Here is an 11,555-nt window from a genome sequence, read left to right on the forward strand (position 1 = left end):
TGAAAGATTTAATAGCTACAGTGGTGTAATCTCACTAGTGCAGCCTCTGGTCTCTCGCCTCCCTCTGCACACTTTTAAAATCTGCTTTTGATCATCCCCAACCCTCTGGAGCCAATTTGGAGGTTGGGTGCAGGGAGTGAAGAGGACAGGGGAGGAATCTCTGTTGCGCACACAGACGTCTGTTGTGCTGGTGCATGTGGCGTGTGGCTTCCCTCCAGGAATAGCCATAAGCCATGTTCAGTCATTTTTCCATCAAGTGGTCACCATCTCATGCCCTCCATGGGATGCAGCTGCTGGTCCCGTCCTCCCTGTCACATTTCCAGCAGCCCCGTCCATCAAACACAGATTTCTGTGGGGTGAGGTCTGAAGCCAGCAGCCTGCTCTCCCTGTGTGGTTTCTGGGTTCTGAATTGTGTGGGGAGCCTCCAGACATAGAGTAGGCCCCCCATGTGTAGAGGGCCGCTGGGCCACATGACAGGGGCAGAAGCCGAGGAGGCAGGGCAACAAGGACAGCAAAACCCTTTGCTTTGGGCATCATGAATCATGTAAGGAAAGGAGGACTGAGTGAATAGGATGATAGTGAAATAGGCAAATGCTCTGTGGACCTGTGACTATGCACATTGCCCGGTAGCTCTTTCGCAAGTTAATGGCTTCACTTGCATTCTTGTAGGAAAAATACGTGTTCCACTGATTTAGGGTCAAAGTGTTTGGTATGTGGAAAATCTGTGACCTGCTTTTATTAATGCAGCCATTAGTACATTCCAATTCGATTAGAGCAGTTGGATAATGGGAGATATTTTTTTACCTTTTCTCTCCATTGTGCCATTTTCACAATCTAAATTATACTCTCAAACTGTGGTTTGCCAGGTGAGGTAAAAAGTACAATACCCTTTAGGGGCAGCTGATTGGGGAAATTGGGGTGAGGTGGGGAGAATGAAAAACACACATTTCCATTGCTCTAATCAGATTGGTAGCCTCTTGTGGCTGCTTTTCATTTAAAGACAGAATGGCAGGCAATCCAATCCCATGAACACGTAGTTCAGCCCCAGTTCTTGCAGAAAACAGATGGCTGCTGGCTAGATACTGAGGCCAGTCAGTAAGATTTTTATGTATTGTAAATGCTCTGCCTCAGTTGCAAAGAATCTGAGTTTGGATCCAAAAAACTTATGCACACTCTTATCTTGCTACATATGCTCTCCTGACTTTGGTAAGGCTCATTTGAATAAAGATTGCCAAGGTATTTTTTTATAGTTGTTATTAAATGAGCTCAGGATCTGGAGTTGCAAAATTCCTTGGCATTTGCCACACATGTTTGTCTCTTAGGTAATGGGCAAAGAATTAGCTGCAAATTCGCTCCATAAGATTTCTGTGAGAGATGGATGTTTGTTTCTGCACATTTGTGTTTTGTATGTAAACAAATTAATGGAAACTCTGGTTCTTTAAAGCAATATACTAATAACCACTGAACAGTTAAGGATCTGACACATAAATATATCAATAAATACTCATTTGCTATCTTTTGAACTATATCCTGAGTTCAAGTAAATCACTTTTAACACTTCTAGAAGGCTGCTGAAGATTTAAGAAGGGCAGGAGAATTACAGTGGTACCCCGCAAGACGAATGCCTCGCAAGACGGAAAACCCGCTAGACGAAAGGGTTTTCCGTTTTGGAGGTGCTTCGCAGGACAAATTTCTCTATGGGCTTGCTTCGCAAGACGAAAATGTCTTGTGAGTCTTGAGATTTTTCCCCGCTCCCACCCCCTTTTTCTAAGGCACTAAGCTGCTAATAGCCTTTTAGCAGCTAATCCGCTAATCCCTTAAGCCTTTAATAGCCGCTAATAGCCGCTAAACCGCTAATAGCACTAGTCCGCTAATGGGCGTGTTTCGCAAGACGAAAAAACTGCTAGACGAAGAGACTCACGGAACGGATTCTTTTCGTCTTGCGAGGCACCACTGTACAGGCTTCTCTCTTAGGTATTTATAGAGCTGGCTTCGTTTGAAGAGGTGTATGATGAGCATAAAGATATCACAATCCCTTGCTACAGAATATCAGCAAACAAGGAACCATTAGTTCCTGAGGGGATTAACAGAAGCTCTAGAGAACTATGGAGAGCAGTGCCTTCCCCACTTCCTGCTTAAGATGATGTGTGTTGCCCTGAGGGAAGATGGAAGAGGAGAAGCCAAGTCCAGGGAGCACATAACCATCATGGACCATCAATAGCCTGAGAGAGCTATTGCTAAGGCTAAAAGATTCCAGGCCAAGGTTGGTGAGCAGGAGTACTGGGTCTTAGAGGAGACCACATAGTGTTCATTACAGACACCTGCTGGAATGGAGAAGACCAGTGGGACATGGTTTCCTGGATGCAAATTGTTGTTAGATCCAGGAAGCATGTACTGAAGGTTGTGTCATTCTGTATTTCAGAGACAACATAGTCCTTAATGTGCTAGAAGAAGTCTGCCCTGCTAAGCTCCCACGTTTTCCCTTTACTCTTCTTCAGTGCAGTCACAAAGAGAGATCAGAAGTTTCTGCTTCTGCTTTAGTTTTACCACAGTTTAGCATATCAGCCGAAACCGTCAACTGTGGTTAATCTTAACCAGCTTGGTATTCTGCGGCTCCAGCGGGTCATCTCAGATCAGATCAGCTGGTGTTTTCCGATGCAAGCTAGATTTCTAGCTGAATTCAGTAGTCTTCCTTAGGAATCTGTGATGGGCAAGTGGGGGCCTGCAACAAAACGTTATGTGGGTTAATTATTGGGTTTAGTGCTGCAGACAACTCCACTTTCCTAGGCCTCCCACTCTGCCATTCTTGCTGTGCCTCCATTTTGCATCCCTTCCCTGTCCCACACTCTTGTTTTGTTGTGTCAGTTACCATGAAATTCCCCTCTCTCTTCACATCTGTTCCTTTCCTGCGTTCACGGATTTGCTTCTTCACCTTTCTCCTCACTTTCAAGTCATGTCTTGGTTTTTTCATCAGCCTTCCTCCCTTCCCTTCTCTCTCCTGCTTCTTGCTCTCAGCTGCATAATCTTCTTGCTCATAGTTTGTTCACTTTCTTCTGACCCAGCTTTTGCTTTCATAATTTTTCACCATCAGCTTCTAATCTGCTGGGTCTGCTTCCCCTCATCTTCTTAATCTTTTTCCTTCCCTCTGAGCCAGTGTGGTGTAGTGGTTAAGAGTTCACTCATAATCTGGTGAACAAGGTTCAATTCTCCGCTCCTCCACATGCAGCTGCTGGGTGACCTTGGGCCAGTCACACTTCTTTGAAGTCTCTCAGCCCCACTCACCTCACAGAGTGTTTGTTGTGGGGGAGGAAGGGAAAGGAGATTGTTAGCCGCTTTGAGATGCCTTAGGGTAGTGATAAACAGGGATATCAAATCCAAACTTCTTCTCCTCCTCCTCCTCCTCTCCCCTCGCCCCAAACTCATTGTCCTCCTAGCAGAAACAGCCAGGAGCCTGGGCAATGGAAACTTATCACGCAAGTCCTACTTCCAACATATTTTTTATGGCAACAGACATGGATGAATCAGGCAGGCCCTGCACATGTATGCAGTTGTGTTTCGGCCTTTGAAAGGGAGTTCGCCTCCTTTGTGTGTTAACATGTTTTTGTTTTGTTTCTTGTACTCCTTCAAATCCTGGTGTTCCCCTGAGCCTCTGGATGCTTGTGTAGGAGGTTTTAGGTACATAAGTATCAGCACTCACCCCAAGAAGCAGAGAAATAAAGGGGACTGATTTGGAATGGCTGCTGTACAATCCATCCATGTCACAAAATCAGTTATCTGCCCACTGTTTAACTTCTGAGGAAGTCTTAAGCATAACTATATAGCAGCAAAATTTGACTTTTTAAGGCTACCTTCCAATCTCTGTCTATTTATGGAGAAAAATTGTGGTCATTTAATTGGAGCTTAATGTGTCGGGATTTTCATGTCGAAATGATGGGGCTTGCTGCTTGTTCTGGGATATGTGCCCAGAGAATGAGAAGATATAACCCTGAAAGTAGAATTGCTTTGGCTGAAATCCATGTGGTTATTTCAGAGGTGCATCTGCATTTAAAAGAACACATTTACTAACTGTTGCAGACTGAGCAGTAACGTTTTAATGAAAAGATGAGTGCCGTTTATTTATGTTATGAATTGTTTCCCATGAGGCATCCCAAAGCAATTGACAATATAATAAAACATTTATGAAGCAGGTAGAACAGTTGCATATGTAAAAACAATTAAAAAACGATTATATGTTTTAAAAAGCCATTTAAAGCAGCAGTGCATAGATAAAATCAATTCAGACCCAATATAGGTGCCAACTGGGATAAAGAGAACAGAGTTTTAATCAGGTTACGTGGCAATATTTTTTTTCATCCATGTCAAAATGCTAGGCATTCAGCTTGGAAGAAACAGAGCTGGTGGTCAAATTTAGCAAATAAGGATTTCATCTAGCTGGCGTTCTGGTGGCTGCATCATTGTGTACTTTTAAAGCAAACAATTCCCTTCAAACCAAGTAGGATTTCCATCTGAGCAAAAAATATTTACAACTGGGCTATGAAGCAGCAAACCACCAAACAATGGACTGGCCCCACCAGTTAAATGGCTTTCCCAAGAAACGGTCCATTTTGTGTCTCCTTCCCACAGAACTGCAGCTGAAGGATAAATGGGCAGTAGTCAAAGGCTAAGCAGCCTGTTGGAGAGGCCTTGGTGGGCTAGAGGTGACCTTCAGGTCTTAAATTCCCTCCCAGTATAGAAAGGTAAAAGCATATTGGGAAATGATTTATAATGAATTGAGAAAAAATGTTTAAAACTACTTTCCAAAAAACAACCAGAGTAATTTTTGTTGGGGATAGCCCATACTGAAATTCCCAGGTGTCAGAAAAGGTTATTTATGTGTGCAACAACTGTGGCCTGTGTTTTGTTAGCTGAAAAATGGAAAGTAAGGCCCCAACTAAAGAGGATTGGCAACTTAAGTTGACAGAATATGCACAACTTGCAGATTTAACACATAGAATAAGAGAGCAAGAAGAACATGCCTTTAAAGAAGACTGGAAAACATTTATTGAATATATGGAAAGTATTCAGCTGAAATATACAGCTGAAAACACTGGCAGCATTAAGATAAATTCAACAGAGTAAATAATTTTTGATGGATGTAAAAGTGGAAAACTTACTTGAATGGTTATAGTAAAATATGCAGGGAAGTATGATACGTAGAATCAACCATGGGAAGAGAAGAAGGGTAGACATTGGATATTTTAAAGTTTGTAAAATGTTTATTTGAGATTGTAAAATAGAAAATTTAATTAAAAAATATTATAAAAAATAAGTTGCCTCCCAGTAAGCCTCTTAAAATGGAATAACTTAATTGTTTATCCTATTGTTAAACAAAACAGTTAATGAATACATTGGAAAGTCCAATGTATTTTGCTGTGGTGCATGTCTCTCTACTTTGGGGAGGTGTGGGAGGTTGGTAATAATGTTGTTTCATTAGTTATGTTACATCTGAAAATAAGTAAAATATGGTTTAAAAAATGGAACCTTTACACATGGATAGAGTCACATCAATACCTTGCAAATCACAACTTTGCATGGCCTATTACAGGCCTCCATATGTTTAAACTTTCTATGTATCTGACAGTATTTTGCCCTTTTACATTTCAGGTTGGACAGCGTTTATTTACACGCTCTTTGGTAATGTATATGTTGGTAAGTTGCTTGTTGACTCCACCCTGTTTTGATTACTGGAAACTGCTTCTGTTATTGAGAACCATTTTTTATTTTCAAAAGCTAGTACGATCTTTTTTTAAGGGGCGAAATGGTATTCAGACGGTTGTAAATGTCAAACAGGCAGCATTTGCTTGCTCTGTAAAAATTGCAGCCTTTAAAGATTAGCAGGTAGCTTCCTATTGGTTTATGACGCTGGGTTGCTCTATAAAGCCTACCATGGTCTCTGCACAGTATTTCCTAGAGATTGCTGCTCTGCCTGTGAGCCCACCTATCTATAAACAATAAATCTGTGGTTGACCCTTGTTGAGGGTCCTCGTGGCGCAAATGCCTTAGTTGTGGCAGGTTGGAGAAAGCTTTGTTTGTTGGGTAACGAAGCGGTGATCTGCAGAGGACCATAGTGATGCTAGATATCCTTTCACAGAATTGGAGTCGGAAGGGACCGTGAGGGTCATCTAGTCCAACCCCCTGCAATGCAGGGATCTTTTAACCCATGTGGGGCTTGAACTCACAACCCTGAGATTAAGAGTTTCATGCTCTGGCTGAGCCGTCTCATTTATTTCAAAGTAGAAAACAGATATTGCAGGGAGAACTGTAAAATGCCTCTTATAGAACAATCCTATACTTGGAGGGAAGACCCATCAAATTCAGTGGGGCTTAATCAGGTAAATGGTTATAGCATTGCATGCTTGGGCATTGTAAGTCTTACCTTGCAATGAAGTTATTCTGTGATCAGCTGTCTGCCTGGAAATTTTCGTGAAAGGCTTAATTATTCATATATGTTTCGGAAACAGTGTGAATTAGCCAGTACCTATTTGGAAATGTTAGCACAATCACCTCTTGAAAAAACACCATTTTCCAGGTCCTTCCGATGCTCAACAAAAAATAGAACCGCACCACACTGCTGTGCTGGACGATGGAGACTGTATTCAGTTTGAAAACAAGGTATTCTGCAACTAATCTGTCTGCCTCCAAAACATCACTCCCACCCCCAGAATGCTTTCAGTAGGTTTTTAACAATAGTAGACTGGGTCAGAATGAATCCCAAATAAACCGCCTTAGCAAGAACCACCAATTAAACTGTTAAAAGAAGTGCCGAACCTGCCTTCATTGCTTTCCTATACTAAATGTTTAAGTGTCTTTTGCTTGGTTGTAATTCTTGAGAAGCTCTTATTCTGCAACAGCCCATTGACTCTTGTGGAACTAGAGTAAGTGGACTGGATTTCATCGGCTTCATTTATTCTTACTCTTTGTATTTTACTCCCCGCACCCTTCAAGCTGCTTAAACTGCAGTTTGCGGAGTGCTTTCAGGTGTTCTCTACAATGGAAATGAGGTGTATTCTGGGATACATTCTGACTCAAGGTGGCCCTGAATAGCAGTGTGTCTTCTAACAAATGTCTTGATGACGACTTCTATAATACAGATCAATTATTTGCCCACCTCTCTCTTCAGATATTCAGTGCAGCTACACTGGAGCATAGGAGGGGCCGAGTTTTTATATCTAAACTCTCCAGGCAGCCTCTCACATGCTGGTTATGATATAGCAGTCTTCAAAGAACAGCCAGACAAAGAAATTGCCTGGCTGATCCCTACAAAACAGGTTGAGAATTGCTGAGCACGTAGTAACTGCCTGGCTTATTCCTAGACTTATCACTGTACATGAAGCAAGGAGCTAGCTACACAAGGTTTGTGCCCCAGTGCTGGCCCAATGGACTTTATTGACCCCATGACCAGTGAGCAAGGAACAGAGGCAGCAACAATGTTGTATATTTGTATGTACAAAAAGAGCTCCCCAGATCCCCTAGAACTGAGGCTGAATTTTCCTGGGCCCCTTCCTGGTAGGGAAAGGGAAGGACTCTTGTCTGAAACCCTAGACAGCCACTGCAAATCATTGCACACGAGAGTGGCCCTCTAGATGTTATTGGCTTTGAATTTCCACCAGCTTCAGCTAGCTTGGCTGAAGGGTTAAGGGAGTTTTAGTCCAGCAACATCTGAAGAACCAAAGGTTTAGCCAGCACTGATGTAACCAGTCCTGTGTTCTGACAATAGAAGGTAGCTTCCTGTGTTCGCTCAAGTTGAATCAAAAGCACCTCCTTCAATCTGTTCAAGTTATTACTGATATAGGAGAGTGCAGTTTCCATTGGCCTCATTCACTTGCCGTGGCAGACATACAACTCAAATGGCAGCGATCCGGCTCCTTCTTCTGCCAAATTGCAAAGAGACGAATCTAAAAGCAGTGAGCCAGGAACAAATCATTGTATAATTCATGTTGGGGAGTAAGATGGTTGGTTGGTTTGTTTGTTTGTTTTGCATGCCCCTAGAATCCAACTTTTCTTTGTATGCTTAACCATCTCCGGGCTGGAAAAATAGGTTATATTCTAGGTTGTTGGAAAGAGCAGTTTATTTTGTGAGCAGAATCATAGGAAGTTATAATTTGCTTTCTAAAAAATATATTGCCACTTCTGCTTTTGTGCTTTTCCTAAAAAAATTGAACCTGACATGATTCAAAAGTCTTGTTTATTTTTCGGTACGGGCTACACCCTTATGTCTCAAGACAGTTTTGCAATACTAAGACTACAATAGGGTCTGTCGCAATTCTTTTCTTACATAATATCCAGCAATTTATCTTCAGTGCAGCCAGACCCTATGAGCCTCTGCTGAAGAGACAATGCTGCTTTGACAGGGTAGTTTACCTTAAAAGCTACAACATGCCATAACACAGGAGTGGGATTCTTAAGATGCCTCTTTTATCCTTAGGAGAACTGCCACAGCACAGTAAAAAGTTCTGTCAGTTCCAGTGGGAGGCCCTACACACCAGAAGAGCCTGGGAAGCATTTTCTGACCATTGAAGTGGACTCTAGTCCACAAAGGCTTCTGCCATAATGAATTTGTTACTCTTTCAGGAGCTGGAGAACTTATTTTTGCTGTGACAATTTCTGCTACCTCTCCGGAAACTTCAGCCCAGTTATGCTGGGGGATGCTCAAGAGTTGGGGTGGGGAAGTTCCCTTGTGGAAAATCTTGGGTGGGGAAGCGTTGTCTATTTGTTTTTGGCCTTTAGCTCTCACCAAGCAAAATGCGCACAACTGCCCCCTTTGTTTACGTGTTTAAATTCACCATATATTTAATAACAACTTGCATGTGGTCCATAATATTGTATTTAGATAGGATCCAAATCCCACTTTAGGCACAGCGCCCTTTCCAGATGACCTGCTTATTTGGGTTTCACGCTGACTTGCTTGCAGAAAACTTACCAAGAGGTTAGATTGTACCTGGTCTTTATCGAGCATTGATTCTGGGTTTTTGTGGGGCAGTTATACTGCATCCACCCTGATTTGCTTGGTGTTTATTCGCCTTCCGACTAACCATTTGTTCAGCCCACATGGAGAGGCCATGGGTCATCGCTTGGGATAAGCACTGGCTCATTCTTCTCCCTGAGCTTGGCAGCGGTGGGGAAAGCAGCAAAATTCCAGGATCAAATCAGAAACCTGGAAGGCTTTCATAATTCTGGGACTGTCCCTGGAAAGTCGGGTACTTGGAGGGTATGCTGAGGCCGCACACTTGTGATCTACTGTATTGTAATTTGCTCCTGCTTTGGGTATCTAATCTCAAACTCTCAAAATGTAATTTATACGCTGCTGATGGATGCTTTCTGCTCATCCTTTTAGGATCCTGAAATGAGCCATTTTGTCTTGGTGGCTGGGGAGCCCATTAAGGAACCAGTAGTGCAACATGGTAAATATCTGTTTAACAAGTCGTCTTCTTTTTAAACAAATGGGGCATGCAGAACGTATTTTCATCTTCAACCTCAGGTTTTATTCTGGAATATCTCCCCCCGCCCTTCTGTTGAAAAATCCACATCAGTGACTTGCTGCTTTGGCCTTCCACTGGTATTTATAGGGCTATGCCCTGTTTGTAAATCACTGTATTTTGAGAAGCCTTGCTTGGAATCTTTTGTTACAGTTGTGTTTTGCTCTTGGAAAAACAGGCTGGGGTTTGAGCAGTCAGGTCATTCAGATTATTTCCCCGGTCGAAGGCTGTATCGTGTTACAGTGTGCATTAAGAGATTTGTAAATAAATTTTTGAAAAGAAGTGTATAAACGTTGGAAAGCAAAGTAAGTAAATAAATGTTACCGGCCTCCTTGCAAAGGGACTCAAAGCTGCCAGGCCTTGCTGTTGTTGCTAGTTATATCTTACCACCATCGCACAAAGCTACTGGCAAGCAAAATGTGAGAAGGGGAGGATGGGTTTGGTGGAGAAGAACTGAGACTGTTACTCCCATGGAATTTCAGTAACTTGCTTACCATAGAGCCACCTGCATTGATGCAGTGCTGTACAAGGCACATAAATGCATGGGTGGGGATGGCTATGAACGACAATGTGAATAATGTGTATACGTTAGTCGTGTTGAGTCCATGCATTCCTGCAAGTAAATACATGATGTATGAGTGCATGTGATCTTGATGCACACACATGTAAAGTGATTGAGAACTTGCATGTGCTGTGGCCTGAGGGGGGACCCTCTGCTTCACCTGAATCTGCAGGCCTTTGTCTGCGAGTGTCTGTGGAAACAGTTCTAGAGAAGACTTGAAGGTTGGAAGCAATGTGTCCCTCCCTCTGCCTTGCTCTGCCCTCTCCACCAGATGCAAACCATGGCAAACTCCTCCATCATTTACAGCATGGTAGCTAACAGTCTGTGTACAAGGGCCACAGTCACCCATGGCCAGTCCATCAGGGGCTGCGTACAAGCAGTGGGTGTGCTCACCCCACAGCCCTCCTCCTTATCAACCAACCAGTCTGATGACTTGCATCCCATCAGGGCGCTGTGCTCCACCCACATGTCTACCTCATTTCATTTGCAGTGGCCAAAATAAGTGGGGTCAGGGGGCAGAAAAAAATTGCTTTGTTGGGGGCCTGATGAGGCACCCAAAGTATTGATTAGCTGCCCCTTATTTATAGGGCCAGATCTTCCCCTTCTACAGCCAGCATGTGTGGAATCCCCAAGATTTCCCTTTAATGTGAAGAAGGGAAAAGAATAACCTTTCATCAAATGCTATTGAGCAATCCTTGCTCAATTGCTCACTCAGCAATCCTTTACTCACTCAGGATTGCTCGCTCAGCAATCCTTTGATTTGGTGCAACTTCTATGCCAGCCTTCAACGCAGCTGAGCCCTTGGGAATGAATCTGGGGACCAAAAAGGAGGAGGAGAAAGGAAAATGAATGAGATGCAAATTGAATTCGTCTACAGAAAGCCTAAAGCCTGTAATATTTAAATACTATCCTGAATTTTGCAATCTATATCTTAGGTCCATTTGTGATGAATACACAGGAAGAAATTCAACAAGCCTTTAATGACTTCAGAAATGCAAGAAATGGATTTGAGAGAGCTACCACTTGGAAATCAAAGATTGGAAACAAATGACGTGGGGGAGCAGAAGCCAGGCTGACTGGCTTTTTAAAAATACATTTGCAGCTGTACACCTTTACTGCATTTACTGATTCCATTTGCTTCATTAGTACTGATCATGTGGGTTTGCCAGATTGAGCCCAAATAATATTTCTAGTATGCCTAGAGCCAAAGTTGGCTATTAGTGTGTCGTAGACGGGTACGGCTGCATTTTTATTACTCTGAGATATACATGATATCTAAACGTTCTGTTTTTCTGTAATAAAAAATGTTTTCATCTAAAATGTACAGTCTCATGCTCTTTATTTGTAAAAGCACTGCTTTAATAAATGAAATGGTTTTGTTAAAATCCTTACAACACAGAAAATGTAAAGGAAAGGGGTGTGTGTGTGTGTGTGTGTGTCTGTGTGTGTCTGTGTGTGTCTGTGTGTAGCTGTAGGAG

At 42.6% G+C, this 11,555-nt stretch overlaps 1 protein-coding gene across 3 annotated transcripts in view; it reads left to right on the forward strand.

Moving 5' to 3' along the window:
- The window catches only part of PIR (pirin), a 30,562-nt gene extending 19,165 nt beyond the window's left edge, over positions 1–11,397 (forward strand). For all 3 annotated transcript variants that reach the window (XM_083438978.1, XM_083438979.1, XM_083438980.1), the window contains exons 7-10: positions 5,644–5,688; positions 6,569–6,651; positions 9,374–9,440; positions 11,013–11,397. In XM_083438978.1, the coding sequence (XP_083295104.1) occupies positions 5,644–5,688; positions 6,569–6,651; positions 9,374–9,440; positions 11,013–11,128 (311 nt within the window). In that variant the 3' untranslated portion in view covers positions 11,129–11,397. The remainder of the gene's footprint in view (positions 1–5,643; positions 5,689–6,568; positions 6,652–9,373; positions 9,441–11,012) is intronic.
- Positions 11,398–11,555: the final 158 nt, after the last annotated feature.

The sequence above is a fragment of the Podarcis tiliguerta genome, assembly GCF_965153285.1.
Source record: "Podarcis tiliguerta genome assembly, chromosome: 4".
Taxonomy (NCBI): Eukaryota; Metazoa; Chordata; class Lepidosauria; order Squamata; family Lacertidae; genus Podarcis; species Podarcis tiliguerta.